Genomic DNA, 23179 nt, shown 5'->3' on the forward strand with positions numbered 1-23179 from the left:
AATGCAGCATTTAAAAGGACGCGGCCCCCGAATTGAGAAACAGTGATAAAGTTGAACACTCCAAATAAAAATGCTCTGTACAGTGAGGTGGCCCAACAAGGCATTTTTACCCCGGCGGCCCCCTAGAAGTTTAATCCGGCCATGTTTGTGGTATAGTGCAGTGTGATTTTTTTTTTTTAACCCACATTTTGTTTGCCTTACGTTGCAAACTACACATCTTTATCTTGGCCGCACACCGGATGTGAGAACACCGTTTTCGCCAGTGACATCAAAACTTCACCCGGCAACGTGATGACGTCGTTATGGTAACGATCCCTGAGGGCGGCGGAGGACGATGAATGAGCCGAGAGGGGCTGACAGAGAGCAGAGGGGCCGGGGCAAGACGAGAGGATGAGCCGGCCGACGGAGCAGCAGCAGCAGCAGCATCCGCACCAGCCTCCGACCACATCTGCCGGATCCGACTCGAAGCTCCGTTCCGAGTGAGAAATAAAGACGCGCGACCGGCGTCGGTTTCCCCTTTAAACAATCCGCCGTTGAGGATGTGATGCCGGAGCCCGGATCATGCACCGATCGCTCTCATCTGCGTTCCCTCCAGAAGAAGCAGGGGAGGTGAAGCCCCGTCATGAAAGAAGATGTCCGCTTTGAAGGACTTGCTCGGCGGCTGTGAAACCCGCTAATCTCGGACGGTGTAGGGTCGCAGGGGGGGGTGGGGGGTGCTGGAGGAGGAGGGTTTGATGGCACAGCGGAGAAGGAAAGAAAGCACCAGGGACTGGCAGCAGGGTTTGTGAACAGCGGGGTTTGTTGAGACTGAAAGAATAGATGTGGCTTCCTTCGGTTCGGGATAAGTCTCCAGACAGATTTCACATCAGCAGCACTCACAGACGAGCGGCGGATGGATGCACGTGAAAGCCGCGGTTTCCCCCGACATTTGAACTTGGTTCTTTTCAAAGGCAGCTCCGGCGCGGCGGGCGGAACTGGGCTGTAAAACCCACGGTCCTGCCGGGGGGAGTCGGGGTCGCTAATCCCCCGCCTGGGCTCAGGGGGAGTTTTGTCTTTAGCTAGCTAGCATCAACTACTGCCAGGGCTGCGGTGCGTTCACGGGCACCGTGCAAGCGCGCCAACCACCAAGATGTACCCAAGGGCATAGCAACGACAACAACAGCAACAACAAAAACAACAACAACAACAACAACAAGTCATGTCGGACTGACAACGGCACCGTGGCTCCACCGGCCGCGAAGTCACAGCAGCGACCACAGCGGCTCATTGCCAGGCGGGGAGAGAGAGAGAGAGAGAGAGAGAGAGGGAGAGAGGGGGGGAGATCAGACAGCTAACCCCGCTCACATCGCCCTCCGGAGACCACCGAGAGCAGCAGCAGCAGCTTCCAGCCCCTCCAGCCACTCCGCATCCAGCCAACATGGGGTACGTAACTTGTTATTCTCCCCCTCAACGTGTCAGGGTGTGGGACTGTAGATGCGAGCTTTCAGCAGGAGGGGTTAGCCACCCCAATGCTAACTGGGAAGTGCTCCTGTTGTTACTGGGAAGTTAGCAACACATGGGAAATAACCAGAGGAAGAATGCACGGACCTGGCAGAGTGTCACACACACAACACTAGACTATTATGCCCACGTACTGCCTCCGGACAGTGACGTGTAGGTGACAGAAGCCCAGAGATCAGACTGTAGTGAAGGAGGCTGCTGTTTGGATGTGAGACCACAGGTCGGAGCAGTGAATAACTCATAATAATAATAATAATGTGATTCATTCTGTGTAGGAGGTTAACCAGTCACATGTGGAGCTGAAGCTATTCGTTTATGGACTGAATTATTTGGGTGGTTTTGTTTTTTTCCTGGACTTTTGACAGACGTAACTGCTCAGAGAAAAATGTTTTGATGTTTTTCGTAAAACCAAATGTATAATCGATTAATTCAAAAGATGTTCAGCAGAGTAGAGGATAAGGAAGATAATCGTTAGTTGCAGACGTATATAAACGAATTATTTGGGTGGTTTGTTTTACCTGGACTTTTGACAGATGTAGCCATAAGTTCAGAGAAATGTTTTGATCTTCCAAATGTTTTGATCTACCAAACATAAATGTGATTAATTCAAAAGATGTTCAGCAGAGTAGAGGATAATGAAGAGAACCGTTAGTTGCAGAAAAAGTCCTGTGTTTTATGGTTTGTAGAAGGTGAGTTGATGTCAGACAACAGGTCAGAGCAGTGAATAACTTGGTAATAATAATATGGTTGATAATAATTCGTTTTTGTCCTGAAAAATAATCAGAATCAATCAAAGATGGTAAAAATGATCACAAGAAGTGAAGATTTTGTAAGTTTTCTGTGTCACTTATCAATATTAACTGAATAGTTTGGTGTTGTGTTTTTCCTGGACTTTTGACAGATGTCATTATCCGCTCAGCGAAATGTTTTGATGTTTCCTAAACCAAATGTATAATTGATTAATTCAAAAGATATTCTGCAGAATAGAGGATATTAAAGAGAATCATTATTTGCAGACATAGTCATATGCGTTATGATGTCTAGAAGTATACGCTACTGCTGGTTACTTAATGACTGAGTGTGATTGAAATTGTTTTTGGAAAGTAAGACACACGCATTATTGTCTTTTTGATTGTCCCCTACAGAAAATGTAGCTATAAAAGAGTGTTATAATTCATTTTGTGCTGCCAGGGAGGGATAAACCTCTTTACATCAGCATCAAGACGGTGATGATCTCTCGTACACTTGGCTCATGCAATGCTTGTGGCTCAACCTGCAGATGTATGGTGATTCTCCTGATCAAGAGCGACCTAGTTCTTACTCCAGATGAAAGCAGATGATGTAGCATGTGATTGGTTTGTTGTCATATTGTGGTTGGAGGATGGGGTGGGGCAGAAGGGGTGGGCTGAAGTGCTTACCTCCTCATGCGAAGCACATCCTCTGTAATTCTCAAGGCCACTGGTTTATAATCCAGTGCACCACCAATTCCTCCGACACAGACAGAGAGCATGTCCTGTGCCCTCAGCCCTTAATTAGCCAGTCAGACTTGGCTGCTCCGAGAAGTGCTGGAGCTTCTGTTCTTGTATAATAGATGATTGTAAACAAGCTTGTCGCCCTGAAACGTGGCTGGCACTTGGAATAAAACTGTCCAGGCAACACGTTCTACTGCACTGGTCAGGCCAGCAGGTCACAGATTGATTTGCAGTCAGCCTGGTCTCAGTGGAAACAGATACATATTTTGGGAGCGCACATCCCAAAATATTGATTTGAATAGTCCAATATCCCCCAAGGGGATCAATCGTCTAATCTTATCAGTATTGACTGTTCTCAAGTGTGATGACATAGGAGTTATTAGTGTGTCCAGTTGAAATTGACAAACAGCTGATGATATCATTAATAAAAACACAGGAGGAAGGAATACTTTGCAGTATTCACAAAACTTAATGCATTTGGTGACAACAGACAGCACATATCTTTTACTGGCAAAAGAAACAAGTACAAACAATAGGTTGTTACTCAGCAGCAACAATTTAGACAGATACAACCATAGCACTCGTGTACCACACCTTTGATTCAAGTGTAAAAGAGATCAGAGGATTGAGATGGAAAACAAAAATCTCAGACAAACTCCAACCTGTTAACTTACTGTCATAGCCCTATTCAGCCACAGTATTTGTGAGAAGAGAATTCATTGACGCACCTCTGCTAGTTGGACTGAGTCACCAGGGGATGACATTTACCAGTGACTAGTCGACAAATCAACACACATTTTTTGTAGTTTTCCCTCACCCTCGTCGAGGGATAAGGACAACAGGCACCTTGTACAGGTTGTTGAGCCCTATATGAGGAAAAAAGTGATTTGCGAATATGGGGTGTAAAACATATAATTTGGTTAAAATCGATTGACTAGTCTTAATGTCACAGTGAAGGAAAAGAAAAGCATGATGTATTTACTGAGCTATAAAAGACAGGACACTCATTTTTATCTCCGGTGCATTAAAATGTGATGCTAGGGAGGAAGTGATGGACACAGGAGCTGTGAGAAACAGAAATTATGACACACATTGATACACAGTTCACATGTTGGTTGAATGGTGCATGATTATGTAGGTTTGGTGCCAACTCCTTTCATAACGTCTTTATGATATTTCATAGGTCAAAGAGAGGTGATCTGAAAAGGAAATACTTCCACTCTCTTGTTGTTTGACTTTTTACATCCAGACAAAGAGAAAGAAGTGGTGGAATGGACATGGCACAAAAATTGCATTAAAAAAAAAAATGTTAAAAAGAAAGTTTCTGCCAAGATGGTGTTTGCATATGATCATGTGAAAAATCCTTCTCCTGTGGCCTCTGAAGCCTCTCAGTGCTGCATATGACATATGGGTGTTTTCAGCTGGAGGTTTTTTGCCTTGCCAAGCCCCCGCTGCCTCCCTCTGCGAGTGGGTTAACCGACAGGGACACCGGGATTGGATTGGGCGAGAGAGCATGTGGGAAGGACAGGGGGGAGACAGAGTTGGAAGATGTTCACGGCTCATGACCAGCCCTGAGTCACGTGGGCCGTTTCCATGACGACGCAGGCAGCAGCTATAATGCAGGGTTATTTTCCCAGTGATAGACGGGGCGTCTGCTCATGTTGTCGTCAGATTATTTAGATTTTTCTTGTTGTTTTATTTTTCATGTAGCGGACGAGTGTTGATTCTTTTATAACCGTAACGTGAATTATTATCGCTAAGAACGTGAAGTAGAACTGAAACAATTGGATTATTGATTAGTCACACACAGTGGCAGTTAGGCACCTGCCCTTTTCAATGCAATCTAAAAACCGGTTATACAGACTTACCCAGAAAGCATGATGTAAAACCAGCAGAGACCAAATGGCCTAGAATTAGTTATCATTCCTTCACCGCATGTGAGGGATCCCTCTCCCAGGACGCACAGAAGTGCGATATAAATGAAGAAGTGCTTCGATGTTTAAAGTATTTATACATGAGAAAAATGTCCGACAGAAATTAAGGGAGTAATCTAGTTCTATTCATAATCCATGGATCGTGGTGCACGATCAGCTGCCACCACGATCACCATCCACCATCACGATCCAGGATCTGTTTGATCCACCAAGATCATGATCCATGGTCCACCATTAGTGAATTTCAAGCAAGAATAGTGAAAAATGCCACATACTTGCAGATTGTATGTAATTGCATTGGAAGGTTTTCACCATTTTATGACGTTAGATGTTAATAAAACAAATGCTGTGAATTGCAGCCTTACTAAAAATAGTAACTATACATGAGAACACTATGAATAATTAAGGACTCAGAAAAGGCAGAGGTCAAACTTCATCATCAACTTACTCGGAAAGATTTGCAGCAGTCGTGTTTGCCAATCTGAGCACGTTACCTTTTCATTCTCAGAGAGCGCACATCTTTGTATGCTTCCGTACAAACACCTGTGTGTGTGTGTCTGGTGTGTGTGTGTGTACCCTCTGTTTATGTGCGAGTTGTAAGCGGAGAACTGCTGATTTGATAACATCTGCGGTCAGATTCCTCTGTCCAAGCACTTGTCATTGAGACTTGAATGCCTCAGTACGTTTCATTGTGAAAAGGGATTATGGGCTAACAATCACCACACACTCTCATTGAGACACACACCACCGCGGCAGATTCTGATCTAGGCCACGCTGTCGGACTAACACCCTGAATATAAAAATGACCCGCTACAGTCTGGTCAGGGCAACCTTTTGAGAACTGAGACCTGACCACTGTGTTAAACAGCATAAGTACAGGTTTTTTGTTATCAGTTCAATTGACTTAATCCAAACCAGCATCTGAACCACATCTGCCCCATTGAAACCATCCAGAAGCAGCAACATCGTTTTTAAGAGCTCTGACGGGTTGATTTTTTAGCTGTATATCATACTGCCCAGTAAATATCTTTAATTAAATCAAGCCGCACTAAAGTGCACATACTCACAGACACCAGTCTCCTAAATATGCCAGATTTTTTTCATCAATATCACTATATTGTTTTTTTGTGAATTTCAATTTTTTTTAACCCCCAATTAACATGATCACTTTCAGTCCCAAAACAACAACATTATTTGGGCTTTATTTCTCTTCGCATTAAAATACCAGGACTTCCTAGTTCTACACTGTAAAACTGGATCATTGCTGTATCTTCATGTCTTCTACACAGATTCTGACTTTTTGACTGGGTCGTGCAGCTTTAGCCTCACGGAGCATTCACACATACGGATACAAGTTCGCTGCCCTCTTACTAATCTGTATGTCTGTGAGTGCCTAGTTTACGTACCCTGCTCCGACTTGACATTTGTTTTGTGACGTGTCCGCTTCGCCACACGCAGCAACAGCGTTACGATTCGTTTTCCACATGCCATTCTTCATAATAACCCAATAGCTCATTAAGCTGTAGACAATTGGGAATTAAATGAGAGGCGGCTTTTCTCTACCTCTGTTTAAAATAAAGTACTCATTGTTTGAAAATGTACTAGGAATTATTATCACTTGCAAGCTTGAACCCTTCCAAACCTGTCCTGATATTAATAAAGGGAAGTTTTCATGTTTGAAAATTACAAATGTATATATTTTCATGATACTCACACTAAACTTCCCCAGCAGTGATAACTTTATTTCCATCTCTTCTCCTTTCTCTGTATCAGAGTACTCACCCATGTACTCTACTTCACAAATATCCTGCATGCTGTATTTAACATGCATATTAATATTTACAGTTCAGTATATTCTTACCATCTCCACTGCTGAGCTGCCAGTGTGTGTGATCCGGTGTTAATCCCGGGTGCACATTGCCACCATCTCTCTGATTAACCGTCTATCTTTAAATAACATCTGCCGGGTCTCCACTCTGCTGATTTAATTAACACACTGACTGGGACGTGGCGAGAGCTCCCCAGAGAGGGGAACAATCGCTGTGTCCCAGGAGAAGACGACCAGGGACACTCCGCCAAGCCATCAGATTTGGTTTCCCTGGAAGTCTCATTAGGGATATGAATGATCCCAATGTCAATATAAAGAGCCTGTATTGTTACTTGGCTACATCTGGATTCATTGATTCATTGTAATTCTAGCACGGTTGTAGCTGCTATGTCTTGTAGGATCTCGTTTGTTTGTCCTGTAATGAAGAATGACAACGGCAGGATCTCAATTATCTGTGAATCGATTTGGATCAACGTTTTATTTTGATACCTGTATCAGATATGTCTGTTGAGAGATTCATGTTCTGCAAATTAGGACTCCGACTGACTTTTATTTTGGTGCCACCATGAGACATTATGTTCCCCTCAGCAGGGAGTTCAGTAACTTAGGTGATTCCCCTGACTTTTAAATTTATACCATCATCAGATCAAGATTTTTATTTGATTTTGTTATTTAGGGATGAAACAATAAGTCGATTAAATGACTCGTCGCCCAACAGAAAACTAATGGGAAACTACTTTGGCATCAAACATTTTATGGATCCAGCTGCTGCAGTTTGAGGATGAACTGCTGTTTACCTCTGTTTTTTTTATATTATTGTAAACTGAATATTTTGGGCTTTTGCACCATTTACAGAACAATACATTCTAAGATGACACCTTGGTCTATAGGGAAAGCTGTGATGGGCACTTTTCAATAAATTATTAAAAAATAATAGCCAGATTATTCGATAAACAATAATTCTTAGTTGCAGCCCTATTTTGGTTTATGAGCCAAAACCTGCAAAACTAATGATATTCTATTCAGCATCAGCTGTACTTTGTGTGTGGTGCTAAATTAGCAAATGTTAGCGGGCTCACATGCTAAACTATATTATATGTCTGTGTATATTTATGTGTTGCAGATTTGCTCTGAATATTTAGTTCAGGAGATAAATAATTAAAATTTTTGATTCATTTGATTTTTTTCATAAAATTTTTGATCTATAAAATGTTGAGAAACGAACAATAAATGGCTTTCTCAATGTGACAGAGCCGACAGAGATTTAATCTTTTGTCAGTTGACTAACCGATATATTGATAAATTGAAATTGAAATGAATTGTCTGTGTATATTCTTCTATTGAAGGTTATGCAAATGTTAGTCCATTTCTGTTGTAAAGCTTCAATATACATTTAAATCCCCTGTCCTTATATTGAGCTGGAGGAGATGACATGTTCATGTGTTGGGATGTTTCCTGAGTCTGTACATCTCCAGGCAAAAAAATCTGCTCTGAGTCCGTTGTGGATTTCCATGAGCATTCAAACCACAACCAGACTCGTATCGCTTGTTTTGCTTTTAATCCCAGACCCTGGGAGCTTTTGATCCAAAGCAATGGTTGGAGGGCGTCCAGGGCCTGCTGATCTCCCTGTATGTCAGCACAGGTGCTTCCAGGTCACCTTTGGCATCGTCGCATCGCTTCATCCGCTTTATGTCAGGAACACGCTCTGCTGGTCAAGTCTGGCCTGCACGTGCTCACACATACAAGACCTGAATATAACAGCCTGCCGCTTTTCCAGGTAAAATCATCCGAGCCGGTCACTGGGAGCTGCCTCTGTCAGGTATGGCGGTAGCGTTCAGAAGGAAATGACTGACGCCCAAACACTAGCAGTGAGAGAAACATGGATGTGTACAAACTATGTGCACAGTATCGATCTGAACCCACATGGTCTTGTTAGCTCCAATCAATCGACCTGTTGTTTGTTGATCAGTCTGATCCTCACTTTGTCATGCAACGTGCTCTGGAAAGCTACGGCAGCATTAAAAAGGGTTACTGTGAGTTGTGACAACCTCAGAGGTCGTCGCCTCTGAAACAGCACAGCCGCTGGGCTCACAGGGAGATGATGGTTGACCGTGTCCGTGTGGGCGCCGCCTCTCTTATTTTTAAAAGTAGAAAGACATTTGCATAAATGCTCTTCAGCTTGCTTCTTTTCAAAATGCACGATTCCTCCCTGATTTTTTTTTATCTCATCCGCCAACTCGAGGCAGTAGGTTTAAAGAAAGACGCCCCACAATCTCTGACTGTCTCTTTCTTCCTCCAGGTCACACGCTGCATTTCTTATACAGTGTTCTTTAGTGCTTGTTTTTAGATGCACTGAATATCATTCAGGTTTCATAAATATTGGCTTTATGATTGTTTGCGTGATAGACTTTTTATTTTTGCATACATGATTATGACTCTGCAGTGGTTTATTTGTATTTATGAAAAACTACAGCACGCTCATATTATGGAGCAGGTATTCTTAATTTCCATGTTTTTTTCGTTATACGAGACCTGAACATGTTAATCTGGTCTTGTGTTGCCAGTTAACAACATGACAGGTGATGATGGAAGTTGTGTACACGTGTGCCTTTACATTTGTACGTTGCCACACAAGCACACTTGTTCTGCAGCGTGTTTTTTCCCCCCTCTTCCAGTCACTGATAATACCACAACACAGCAGGAAAGTGAATTATGGATGTCTTGGGATCTGGGAGCTGTCTCTCACTCCTCTGAATTATCGAATTCCTCAGTACTTCCACTCCTCCTTTCCTTGGTGTTGGGTATTTGATGTGGAGCTTTACTCGCACATTTGCCTGTGTGTCTTTAAGCTGTGATGGTGGGGCTGCTACAGTTTGGTCGGTGCACCGCTTTGTTTTGATCACTGATTGGATTGTTGTTTCGTGTTCCTCAGAGGATGAATCCCACCAACAGTTGTGATGCTCTGACTTTTCTCTAGCTCTCTTCTCTAGCCTGCAGCAGGTCAAAGTTTCCAGAACTTCTGTAAAATATCTTCAACACCTACCACGTGGGCTGGTGCGATAAGTTTGTACGGATGTTCATGGTTCCCTGACTCATAGTTCGTGTGTTTTTGTCTTTTGTTATTAAACTTTATGTCTACTTGAACTACTGGTCACTAAATCAAATTCAATCATTGGTCATCATCTGACACAGAAAGGTTAGTGTTAGTCAAAAAGTAATGTTGATCATCGCTGGCTGTTGTATAAAACTGTGATGTGCTGAGTTGTGAATTTAACAGTTGCAACTTGCGAGTGAGACGGTCGGAAAATCTACTCTCTGCCCTCAGCTTGTGTTTGGTAACAAGGTTTGAAAACTGCTGCAGTTGATTTAACAGCTTCCAGATTCTGCTTCGTATCAGTGTGTCCCTACCTGTCAGATACAGGAGCTAACCGTGCAATTATCCGGCCAATAATCTGCTTCAGTAAAAAGAAGCAGGCACAGATATATTAGTGTGTAGACTTTTTGACTTTATCTATACTGTTTTTTTAAACTGGAGCTAGGTGCCCCCTTTAGTTGTACATACCTGTATGTGATCACCATCACTATGTGTATAATGAGTACAGCTCTGCAGGTGGTCTTTCATTATTCTTATTCAACTGTAACTCACGGGAAGGTCCTAAAACAACAGGATGTTTCAAACATACTTTTGCTGGAATGTCTGAGACAGCAGGGATGACAGAAACTCCCACACACACAAACTGTATTTGTCTGTTGTCTGTGTAATTAAAGTATTTTTCTCCACACAGGCCAGTGTTTTTGTTGCATGCTGCACATTTCAGGCAGGTTGACCACAGAGTTAAAGCCATACAGTGAAACCAGATGCTGATCCCTCCATCTCTCCTTCCTCTGCAGAGAGCAGCCCATCTTCAGCACACGGGCCCACGTCTTCCAGATTGACCCGAACACCAAGAAGAACTGGGTTCCCACAAGTAAACACGCTGTCACGGTCTCCTACTTCTTCGACAGTACCAGGAATGTATATCGAATCATCAGCCTGGATGGATCTAAGGTCTGTTTGTGTGTTGTTTCCTCCCTTAATGGGATGTTTTTTTTATTACAGCATCTCTGTTTAGTACTGATTTTATAAAAGTTCAGTTCAACCACGACTCAGTGGACAGTTCCTCACAACTCAGAACCATATCTTAAACATAAAAAACATATGAATGTCACATTTAGAGATACTGCACACTTAAATGAATTTCTTAAAACTCAATCATATGACTATTATATGATGAAATGCATTAATGCTGGTTCTAATATCAAATGGGTTGAACATGGCTCATAACGCCATCTAGTGTTTTTAACCATCTTGGCCGATGCTTACATAGATTCAACCGTTTGGGACGTTTCTCAATGTCATGACATTTATAATATATTTTTTTAAATCAATGCTGAAACTACACCCCTAAACCACCACATCGTCTACGATTTAGAGATGTCCCTCATCCTCTCTGGCCATTAGGCTCTCTCTCACACACACACACACACACCGTTTGAACTGCTGGCTGAAACAGCCGCCTGTGCGGGACAACCGTGGTCCTGGGCGTCAGGAAACTCCAGAAGCGAGAACCCTCTACTTCATATGACCTTTCTATCGTTAAATTGTGTGTGTTGCTCATAGCGAGACAACATACAGTAGATAACTGAAGGTGACCCTAATATCCACCTGTAGCTTTTCCGTATTGTACCAAACCACTGATGGTCATAGCCCCAAAAAAGAATCTCCACCTAAATTTACATGGGAATCAATAAAGTTTGAACTAATCAACAACAACAACAATCAGAATCTCCCACCTCGATCGCCCCGGCCTGGCCTCTCCGTGCTGACGCAGTGAAGGGGCGTCCGGGCCGGTCGAATCTATGTGGCAGTGATTATTTTAGTCTTGGGAGAGGTGCAGGGGTGGAGTTACCCTGGTTATGCAAGAGCCTCTCTGGGCGACTACGTCTGTTGTTGAACCAGCAAGTTCGCTGTGCTGGGCTCAGCTGGAAATAGCAGAGATTGGGTGGGCTGGTGCTGGAGGAACATCATCATCCCCACAACAATACGTCTTCTCAGCAGGGAACAAGGAAGCACGCACACAGAGACAGATGCCACACAAAGGCAAATCGTTCTGATTGTGTTGCTTCCCAGATTCCAGAAGTGAGCAAACATGTGTTTGAAAATGAAAACACTGCATGTGCAGGGTTCAGCTAAATTGAGGTTTTCAGAAAATTGCAAAACTTAAAACCTTTTGTGTAGTGTAAAGAGTTTTCCAAGTTGTTACATTTATATTTGAATTGGATGAAAACCCCTTATTGTAATGTATTTTGAGGGTTTGAGTTATAGTTACATATTGTAGAGTACGACAGTAAAACATTTACATTCCTTTTTTCCCCCATATACTGCACATGTTCAAGATTCAATCATCTTTTTTTTTATAGATTTTTTCGATTGAATGTTGGACTCTTGTTTGCACGTGGACACAAACTGGAGCTGGAGCTCTCAGCCGTGATGTCAGCTTTGGTTTCCAAGCTCGCCTTTTAAATCAGCCTCAGAGGTGTTTGGAAACATGGGAAGTTTGAACATCTACAGTGTTGTGCCAAACAAGCAAACTCAGTCTGCTGATGAGAAGTGTTTCCATTGTCAAGAATGAACTGTCCAGCTCAATTGTTTTTACATCATCTTGTATAGCAATAAATTTGAGAGGCAGCAGCAGCAGTTAATTTTTGAAACTATAAATCCTCACAACCATCTGTGCCCGCCTCTCTCCCTCCCACACGGATCAATAACAGAACTGTCGCTTTGGGATTCCTCATTGACTGCTTCCTGTTTACCAAACAGTAGGAACGCAAAAACCCACGTCTATACAACACACACACACACACACACACACACACACACACACACACACACACACACACACACACACACACACACACACACACACACACACACACACACACACACACACACACACACACACACACACACACACACACACACACACACACACACAGACACAGTCACAGTCCCAGCAAATATCAGATATCCAGCTGCTTCAGCCCGAGGCAGCCGTCCAACATTTATTTTTACCTTTGAATTTGAAAAGCTCAGTCATGTGTGTGTTTGTCGTCCACAGGCCATCATCAACAGCACCATCACCCCCAACATGACATTCACTAAGACGTCACAAAAGTTCGGCCAGTGGGCCGACAGCCGGGCGAACACAGTCTATGGCCTCGGCTTCTCGTCTGAGAGTCTCCTGGTCAAGGTGAGGACACAGGAAACAGACCCAGTGTGGCCCCAAAGAACTTTCTATTAAAGATGTGTCTGAAAGAATCCAGCTGTTCTGGCCTGATTATCAGGGATTTATGTTTTTCTTTCTATAAATGAGGTTTGAGTGGGGGTCGTCTTATCTTTGTGGACGAGACAATTTCATGTTAAAAATGTGTTTTGAACGAAAAGGGCTCCAGTGTAACTCTGTCCTCTGCAGAGTGTGTTATTATGGGTTGTTGGTAGCCTCAGTGTTATCTGTCACTAATATACAAAGATACACTGGGCCGGGTGATATGGACAAATATTATATCAAGATAAAGAATATTCATATCGGTTGATGTCAATAATTATCACAGTAAATGGCACATGATTATTTCTGTCAAGTTTAAAGACAGATTTTTGCTCCTGGGTGAAGCTTGAGAAGAACGACAAACACTTGATAAACAACAAAACCTTTTATATAACAGAAAAGGCTTCAGTGATGAGGGGTGTTATTGTCCTTAGATGAATCTTCCCTAACATGATAAGTGTAAAGGTGTTGTCGTCAAAAACAGATGGGGGGGGTTGTCTCATATTCAGGCTTGTGTTGTTACAGTACAGTAAGTTGCTCCTGTTACTTTTAGTTTGCAGAAAAGTTTGCCGAGTTCAAGGAGGCAGCGCGGATAGCGAAGGAGAAGTCTCAGGAGAAGATGGAGCTCACCAGCACTCCCTCTCAGGTAAAAAACAACATCTTCATTGAGGTTGCCTCACACACATTTCACACTCGGAGGCCTCTTTAAAGAAGAGAACCTCTGTAACATGTTAAAAGGTAGAAAAGGTTGATGTTTATTTATGTTTTTACTAAAACAACTTGCTGGAAACTCCACATGCTGATTGACATCTGTCAGGTCTGGCTACTTCACATGACAGATGTAATTCCAGTGAGTAGCTTGGAGCAGTAATAACACTTCCACAGACAGCATGACGTGAGCTGTTAGGTAGTGAGAAATGAACCGTGTGTCCCAAACCATCGACTGGCAGCGTGGGTTCAAATCACAGAGCATCTCCCATCAATCACGCAATGCGAGCGAAAAAAAAAAAAAAAAAAGGTTATTTGTATAGATTTAAAAGAAATAATAAAAGCAAAGATGGAGGATTTAGTCCGTCTGTATCTTAAAAATCAATCCTAAATAGATGGGACGCCAGTGGAGTGAAGCCGTGTGCTGAAAGAGAAGTTTCCCTCTTGAGATATTCAACATTTTCCAAGCGTAACTTTTGCTTTTGTTTCAGTTTTTATCTTGTTCTTCTCATAAGCTGTTGGTTTATTACCAAACTACCCCATCTCAGAAACTCATCTCTATATAATCTCACCATTCATCATATAGCTACGTGATGAATGGAAAGATTCTTGGCCTTTACTGATCTAGTGTCGTTCCAGTATGTAATTCATGTTAATCCAACTAATGTGTGTGCTCACTGGGTTCATTTCTCCACTCAGTATCTATGATCTATCCATAATTCACTGTTAATATGTTAATGAAGTTGATAAGGAACCTCTTGATAATGACTAAGTGAACGGCCAACCTGTGTGAATCCCTGCTCATTACAAATAGATGAGAAATGAATGTAACAAGTTGATTTATGTTTCACTGACACTGTGCTCTTCCAGCCACTTAACAAACACCTTGTGGCTTGTTCTGCCTCCCTAACCACTCCTCCTCAGAGCGGCGCTGCCAAAAGGAATGTGTTGTCACTCAGCAAACCTGGTAAAAAGAAGGTAAAAGGAGAAAACGGAAAGAATCATTTCCATGACTCTGATCCGATGGCCCCTTTTTCCCAGTCTCACCCCCAGTCAATGATACACACCTCCCCCTGGTGTCCTCCCTGCCATATTTTTCTTCTGTGCAACATAAAGTATTAATACTCTGTCTAAACTGTGAGTGCACATCGATGGATCTGTGGCTTTTTGCATATGAATAAAGCCCAGGCTCATCACTTATTGATACAATGTTGTTTTGGTGTAATAAGCCGGTCTTTCTTTTCTGGGGGACCACCCTGTCATCGGTCTCTAACAACCTCATCCATCATCTTGATGTTAGAGTAACAACCAGAGGATCCCCTTCTCCCAGAACCTCCCGCTGGCGACCCTCCGCTCCTCCTTTCATGCTCTCAAAAAGCAAAAGTCGGATAAAATTAGGGATGTTTGATAAACAAAAGAGGCAAATTGAATCAACAAATTGAGACGGGGGTGGAAACATCCTGTGATCTGAAGCGGATGTTGTGTCCAGTAGTCATGAGGAGTCAGAACCGTTCAGAGATGATGAGGCTCATAAACTTCCCTTTTCTGCATTTCAGCTGAAAATCCGGTTGATTTTTGAGAGCATGGAATTATTAACACTTTATCACTGAAAAGTTGTTGTGTCTCAAAATCCAAGCTTGAAGGAATCATTTTACATTTTCTGGAAATATGCTTATTGAATGAGAAGAGCAACACCACTCTCATGGCTACACATTTAATGTGTATCTGCAGCTAGCGGCTGTTTAGCTTAGCTTAGCATAAAGAGTGGGAAACAGCTAACCTGGCTAACCTGAAGGTAACAAGATCCACCCACCAGCACCTCTGAAGCTCAGTAATCAACGTGTCATAAGTTATTTCTTTAATTCATGAAAAGTATGAGTTGCACGTCTGCATTAGCTGCCAAATCACGTGCACATGCACAAAGTACCAACATCAGAACGTCTCTGTATCAGTTTCAACGCTGTGCAAGTCTGAATCAAATGCTGTTTGGATCTGTCCTCTGTGCTAAATCCATCTCTTTACTGTCAATACCCAGAAACACAGTGAAACAACCAGTTTTCTCATCAGTCGTTGATGAGAAAAGAAGAGGTTTAAAAAAATACAAGATCGTCCCTAGACTTTCAAATTTCATTCACGCCAACTTCACAGATGAAGTCAACGAGCTCCTGCACAGTGTGATAATGTCAAACATACAGCAGACTCTGCTCTTCGGGTTGGATGATGGAACCAACGAGAGAATTTAAAGCAGCGGTGGTCATTAATGACTTCAGTGGGGAGATACATTGTAACGTCCACTGCTGCTGCTGCCTGTGAGAGAGCGAAGAACAATCCCCTGCCTTCATAATATTTATAATCTGTTTCCCCGAAGTAACAATGCTACACTGTCATCTCCTGCACCAGGTGCCAAATACTGTGGCTCTTAATTATGGAGGATTTACATAACAGAGACGCCTTCGTGGGAAAGACACAGAGATGTTATCTAAACAGATGAGTGGAGCAGTGTGAAGTATTCCATGTCTGACAGAGCACTGTCGGACTGTGAGGTGTTAATATGTCAGTGTTCGAGGTCAGAGCCAGGCTAGCAGTATCCCTCTCTTTACAGTCTTTGTGCTAAGCTAAGCTAACTCTCTCCTGGCTCCGTATGCAACAGACAGACACGCTCGACAGACAGACACTCTCGTGTCTGTCTGTCGAGCTCTCGGTGTGAAAAGAAAGAAGCACGTTGACTAAATGTTGATTTAACAAATAATGTTTTTGTCTTGTCTCACCAAAATGTCAAATCAGGAGTCGGCCCCGGGTGACCTGCTTTCACCTTTGACCCCTGAGAGCATCAACGGTACGGACGAAGACAGAGTCACCCCAGAACCACCGCAACCCGCTGAAGCCAGAGCAGAGCCTTCCCAGAATGCACTGCTCTTCCCACACAGGTAAACGTGAGGTCACAGCGACAACGCGACCTGATTAAAGTCAGAAATGGAAAGGCAGAGTGTTCCCTATGATGATTTTCATTCGGTTACAGCTCCTCAGTGTCTTTCGGCACCAGACACCTTTAATTGACCTTTTATATGTGATGCTGCTCATCTCATTTTCAGAATCCGGCTGTAATGGAAAACTGAACAGTTTCTGGTTCTGAAATTCTGCACAGATTATGTATTTTTCTTTGTTTAATGCAAAACATGTCAATCATCTATATTTTTAGGCCTACATGTGAAAATCAGTTGAACAGCAATAATAACTGACTTCATCATTGTGCATAAAGGATATCAATTTATATAACATAAAGGAATGTCAGTAACGGCTTTAATCAGATTATCAACTTTTTTATCCAGCTCTATTCAGGTTTCAGTAAATGGCGAAATCTTTCATAGTTCCAGACATTTTATAGACTAAAATCCGATTAGCAGTGAAATGAATGGGCAGATTAATCCTAATGAAAATAAATGTTTGTCCCGCTCACATTCTTATTTTTTCCCTTTTTTCTCCGTAGTTCCAGTTCGACCAGCATCAATAAGCACTGGGAGGCGGAGCTCGAGGCACTCAAGGGGAACAACGCCAAACTGACAGCCGCTCTGCTCGAGTCCACAGCCAACGTCAAACAGTGGAAGCAGCAGCTGGCAGCCTATCAGGATGAGGCGGAGAGGCTACACAAACGGGTGATCACCACGCACAAAAAACACAGAAATATAAAGTGTCAGACTTCTAACAATATAAGATATATAAGGGTTTATTTTCCCCACACCGTGACAAAGGTTTCTTTTTGTTTTCCAGGTGACGGAGCTGGAGTGTGTGAGCGGTCAAACAACGGTCATCAAATCTCAGAAGACAGAGCTTAACCAAACAATCGAGGAGCTGGAGTTGGCTTTGAAGGCCAAAGAGGAGGTGTGTTACGTCGACATGTCGGTGTCATGTCAGCTCCTAAACATACGCATCCGGTTTGGTCTTAATATTTTTACTCGTTTCTACATATTTCAGGAGTTGGAGAAGCTTAAAGAAGAGGTGCAGAGTGCCCACGAGTTTCAGTCCCACAAAGACACTCTCACTCAGACACTACAGGCGAGTAAACACTGTGCTTACGTCAACATGTTGCAAAGTCTGCCACAGAAACAGTAAATATGACCAGAAGAGAGAGAAAAACTCGACTACAGCCACACTACTACGTTGTTGAAAATGAGTTTTGGAGCCACAAAAAACTGTTTGGAAACGATGACGTAAAGTAGACCCTCACAGCCACTTCCTGATTGGGTCTTTAGTGGAGACGATGTAGCCTTCGCTGATTCGTCAGGCTCTTATCACGTGATCCTCTATGGGTAGAAAACAACAGGCATCAGCCTCAGCTACCAGTGTTGAACAAAACATGGTTTTTCAGGCCTGTTAGTATTGAAGGGAAACGCTTGTGTGGACAGAGATTGTTGTTTGTTCAACAAACTGGAGACAAAATGGCGGCAAACTCATCGTTTCCAGTAGTGCAGTGTAAATAAAGTCCAGTATGAACATTACTACTGTCAATATGCCTCTTTACTTATTCATGAATTATTTTTAGCTAAAAAGTGAAAGTGAAAGTATTTGATTTTGACCACATCTCAACATGTTTACATTGTAAGTTATTTGAAATCTGTTTCTCAATGTGAACAATAAAGCTATTGCTGTGACATTTTAGTTTTTCATTAAAAAAAATGTCAAAATCATGTTTTCACTTTGTCAATCTGGGTAGTTCAGGGTTAATTTAAGGTCAATGTCAATTTGATCAATTTCAAATTAAATCTACAACTTATTTCGCTGTCTCTTTAGCTTTTTCTTTTCTGACAAATGAGTCACTGAAATAAAGGTCGTATTGTTTGTGACAGGACACGGAGACGAGGAACCAGACGCTGGAGGCCCAGCTGAGCGACCTGGAGCAGCGTCTGGAGGGCAGCCAGCTGGAGAGAGAAGCCTTTCGCAAGAGCCTGCGCTCCCTGCTGGAGCTGCTGGACACCAAGATCTTCGAGCTGACCGAGCTGCGGGACACGCTGGCCAAGCTCATCGAGGGGAGCTAGACACACACAGACGCAGACGCACACACACATGCACGCACGCCTCCACTTCCACCAACGCCAGCGCGGCAGCCAGTGTGGCCCAGAGAGTCGCTCTAATGACAGAATTCACCTGCATGTCGGCACTCACATAATCACAGACATGTACAACAACTTGAATTCTCTTCTCTTTTAGTTCCACATGTATACGATACGTGTAAAAGAGTATGTTTACACACTTTATGCATTAACGGTACACACATTTTGCTACGTCCGCATCGTTTACAAAGTGCAGAGGGCTTCGCTCGGGACATGCCTTCCCTCCGCTCGCTCCACTCTGGATTATTCTCGACTTTGTGACCACACAGAAACTCTGAATGAATCCATTTTTTTTGAATTTTTTCCGAATATCCTTCCGTTCGAGCAGACGTTACATTTTCTTCTTGCTTTCTGCTCCTTCGTTCATTTCGACTTTTTTTTCGGCTTCGCTTTGGTGCAGTTTTGTAAACACCCGGAGCCTCCGATTGTTCCCTGTCTTCTCTTTTTTTTCTCTCTCTTCCTCACCTTTCTCAGCCACCGGGGGTCATTGTCAGCCAAATGAACACTGTAAGAGTCGACTCGGGCTTTTCTTACACCCTGAGATTGATCTTTTTTTTTCATTATTGAAACTCTGGAGGGTCGAATGTGATGAAGAGTTAAGTACTGATGTTCCTCCTCTGACTGAAATCCACTGTTGGACCGCCAAAAAAAACAAAAAAGGCCATGGAGGACCTGCAGTATGTCTTATATTCTTATACAATATATGAGCAATACAAAAAGGGAGCGTCCGAGGGTAAATAAACACTTCCCACTCTCACTTTCAGGTAATTTTACCCCTGTCTTGATTAGACCACAAGCGAGGTGGGATTTTATTCAATAGTTTTTCTTTCTATCTAATTTTTTTTTTAAAGAATATTATTGTAACAAATTCATAGTGCACTTGTAAAAATGGGGTTTGTGTGTGTGGGTGAATCAGATGATCTTGTTTTCTTTCCCTTATTGTTTCTGTTGCTACTTGAAGTGCAATGATTTAATCCTTTTTCTTCTTTTGTTAATTTATTACTCAAAGAGCTGAGTTTGTTCTAATGATGAGCTGTAAAGCAAAGATCTTTATTTACATCTCCTTTTCACTTCATCTTTTCTATAGTCTGGTACGTGGGTGTTGAGGTACTTTAGTTTTTTGGAAAAACTGGCAATATTTTTGAACTATTTATCAGAGCAAATGAAAAAAAAAAAAGCCAGGCGACGGAAGTTCAAATTTGCAAAGAATCTGGTTTGCTTCTTTGGCCAAATAACGTTTTCCTGTACAGAATTTTTGCTGACGTTGCCTTTGGTACAGCGATGCATCAACGGTAGCTAACTAGCGGTACTTTCTTTCTTTCGTGGGATTTCCTATTGCCAAAAATTCAGCGACACTGAGAGGAAGAGGGTACGTGCACCTGAAGAACACTACTTAAGGGCTTGTTGTCGGTTCTGTTACATTTGGGAGACTTGAACGATTTTAGCAGTGACTTTATCACGTTGACTCTTGCAGCTTGAAATGGAGAGAAAAAAAAAACCATTTGAATAATACTTTTAAATGTTGATTATACCACATGATTAAAAACACAAATTGTAATTTTGAGTTTATAGTAAAACAAAAATGAAAATTGAGCTGTTGTCGTTCTTTCGCAATCTGAAGGGTCTTTTCATAGAAGGTTACCACGGAAACCGACCCCACCAGTCTCACATGGTCCAGGTCAGGTTCGTTTTCAGGATCAGTTTCTGACTCGACGCTTCAAAATACATAAGTTGCTTCAAAATGGTTTCAAGGCTGTGAAGTGCAGTGCCCCAATTTCTCTGGCTTTTACTCCACAAGGTTTGTTCACATGAGTCGGACTCTCCAAACTCATACGTGTCTGAATTTCTCATTTCATTTTTCAAGGTTTGTGTTTGTGAAATTCGATCAACACTAACAAGTCCTACAGTCAGAAAGCAGTAAACCAAAACTTCAGCAGAGTCAGCAGTTTGAACACGTTGAGTGTACGGTGACAGACATCAGCAGGTGGTGTTACATCAGAGGATGAGTCAGTCCCACTGACTCTCTGACGCAGCGAGAGAAGTGACAGAAACAACAACAGTTAAAAGGTTAAAGCTGCTGTGAGAAAATCTGCCAATAAAAATACTCAAACCTAAAATAAACATAGCTCATTGGATAGATAACAGATCATAGATTCTGCATTAGGCTTGTTATTGATTTTTTCCATTTAAAACATTTCAGAGTCATTAAAACTCTGAATTCCTCCAGATTATGCCACTGTGATGATGTCACTGCATCTGATCATGACCTCAGCAGCTTCGGACCGTTCATGACTTTGGTCCTTTCGTACACAAGAGAGAATTCTAGATCAAATTGTTGGAAGTCATGAATCTTCTTAAATGTGCCACTTGAGAAGGAATCTGTTCGTTTGACTGTGACATGAAGCTCAGAGTCGCAGCCGTCGTTCTTCCAGCTTAAACGTTTTTGGCAGATAAATACAAATGATCAGCACAAACTGTGGAATCAGAAAAGAGGAGCATCACTATCATGGAAGCCCTGTTATTAAGGTTAAAAGTAATCACTTAATATAAAATATGAAGGAACTTAATGCCTGCCCAAGTCTACATTTAAGTGTTTATATGCTGGTTACACACAGACCAATCCAGTCTGACTTCATGAAGAACATTCAAACATACTTTGGTGTTTATTTTATTTTTATTTTTAAAAGGACAAAAAATATATATATAATAACTAGGATATAGAAAGCAGAGAGGAATGTCATGATAGGAAACAAAAAAGCGACAAAAAGAAAAGCTTATAAAGTACATTTACATTTGTACGCTTTAAAAATTCTTTAAAATATGAAGCTTCAATAAATACTTCAATACATTTAGGCATGCGGATATAGTTTTTTTTGACATGATTTACATTTTCATTACAGTAAAATCCATAGAATGACTTTTATCTTCATTATTGCACTTATGTTGTGATGGGTTTCGTCCTCAAACCGGCCACATGCATAAGGTCATAAAGGTCCAAATAAAAGAGGGAGGGAAAACTACGAGTCACAACGTGGATTCTACAAAAAGCGGAAAAAATAAAAAGCAAACAGAGCAGTGTGAGGAGGTGAAGGTCAAACATGTAATCTACTGTTTAGTATCAGTAAAGGTGTGTGTGTGTGTGTGTGTGTGTGTGGGTAGAAGAGAAACTACACTCACACTCTGAGTAGGAATGATGTTTTACACTTGGCAACAGTGACTCTGTGTGTTTCACAAAGTTCAGCATGATGAGAAACGCACTCGTTCTGCTTTCATGTCGAGTTAGATGAGAGGATCGATAACCACTTCAGTCAGCAGGCAGTTAGCTTAGCTTAGCATAAAGACTTGAAACAGATAGAAACTATTAGCCGGGCTGTATTCTAAAGCAGCAAAAACTGAATTGACAACACTAAAGTCATTAATTTACAAGAGAGAAAGAAAAAAAACTTGGATATTCTCAGAAATTATAAAGTCACATGTATGAGATTATTTTTTGCACGATGGATGTGCAACAACTCAAATGGTGGTTTGTAAATTTCCTCGTGTGGCATATTTACAATCAGATTTGCCTCATTATCGAAATACAACGTCTGCTGCCTTTAAAGGGATAGTTCACCCAAAAATGAAAATTGGATTTGGCTGCAACGCTGTTTGCCCCATGAGACTCCTAAAGTGTTTTGTGGTGAACTATCCCTTTAACTCTCAACTAGAGTGAGGAAAAACTACCAAAGTGCAATAGAAGCAGCATGTCACACTCTCTCTTTCCCCTCAACCTTTGCCTGCCACAACCCTCATGTCCCCAGTTAACCTGCATTAAGGTTCACCCGTTCAAACAGAACTGATTCTGGGCTTAACTCACCAGCCTTTCCTGTCAGTGAAATCCCAAAATACTAATTTCATCCACTGCAGGGGGTTCCTTGAAAAAAAGCTAACTACATTTTTTTCTATCTAATCTATTTCTGACTTCATCATCCCACAGAATATCCACGTTTTTTTTAAACTTGTAAATTGTCAACTTAAATGCCAGAAGACACTCCTACCTCAGCTCCGTAATATTTAGTAATAAATAGTTTTTATTGTAGAAATGGGTTACCATAACGACGTGTAAAAGACCTGACAAATAACACGAGGTGAGGAGAAATACAGCTTCCATCATTACACCCGTCAGGATTTGTCCCTGTTTCTCTGTGAGTATTTGGTGAATGGCTGTGGCAGTTTGTAAATGTGTCTAAATGTAAAGACACTACAGGGCCACAACTTACATCAC

The 23179-nt window shown here is 42.1% G+C and overlaps 1 protein-coding gene across 4 annotated transcripts; it reads left to right on the forward strand.

Annotated features, from left to right (window-relative positions):
- Positions 1-724: 724 nt before the first annotated feature.
- On the forward strand, positions 725-22349 carry LOC118125663 (homer protein homolog 1). 4 transcript variants are annotated; one of them, XM_035184486.2, is made up of 10 exons: positions 725-1422; positions 10626-10782; positions 12893-13024; positions 13653-13745; positions 14732-14785; positions 16592-16734; positions 17295-17460; positions 17576-17686; positions 17780-17860; positions 18652-22349. In XM_035184486.2, the coding sequence occupies exons 1-10, from the start codon at positions 1418-1420 to the stop codon at positions 18838-18840; spliced, it is 1131 nt and encodes a 376-aa protein (XP_035040377.1). In that variant the 5' UTR covers positions 725-1417; the 3' UTR covers positions 18841-22349. The 4 variants fall into 4 exon arrangements, with proteins under 4 accessions (XP_035040377.1, XP_035040378.1, XP_047200390.1 ...); XM_035184488.2 differs by lacking the exon at positions 725-1422 and adding an exon at positions 1443-1720; XM_035184487.2 differs by lacking the exon at positions 14732-14785.
- The last annotated feature ends 830 nt before the right edge of the window (positions 22350-23179 follow it).

Source organism: Hippoglossus stenolepis, chromosome 18 (assembly GCF_022539355.2).
Source record: "Hippoglossus stenolepis isolate QCI-W04-F060 chromosome 18, HSTE1.2, whole genome shotgun sequence".
Lineage (NCBI taxonomy): Eukaryota > Metazoa > Chordata > Actinopteri > Pleuronectiformes > Pleuronectidae > Hippoglossus > Hippoglossus stenolepis.

Bases quoted from the DNA above. Each gene is read 5' to 3' on its own strand.
- LOC118125663 (XM_035184486.2), top strand. The intron at 13,025-13,652 runs GTGAGGACACAG...TGTTACTTTTAG, and splicing joins CTGAGAGTCTCCTGGTCAAG to TTTGCAGAAAAGTTTGCCGA. The intron at 16,735-17,294 runs GTAAACGTGAGG...TTTTCTCCGTAG, and splicing joins GCACTGCTCTTCCCACACAG to TTCCAGTTCGACCAGCATCA.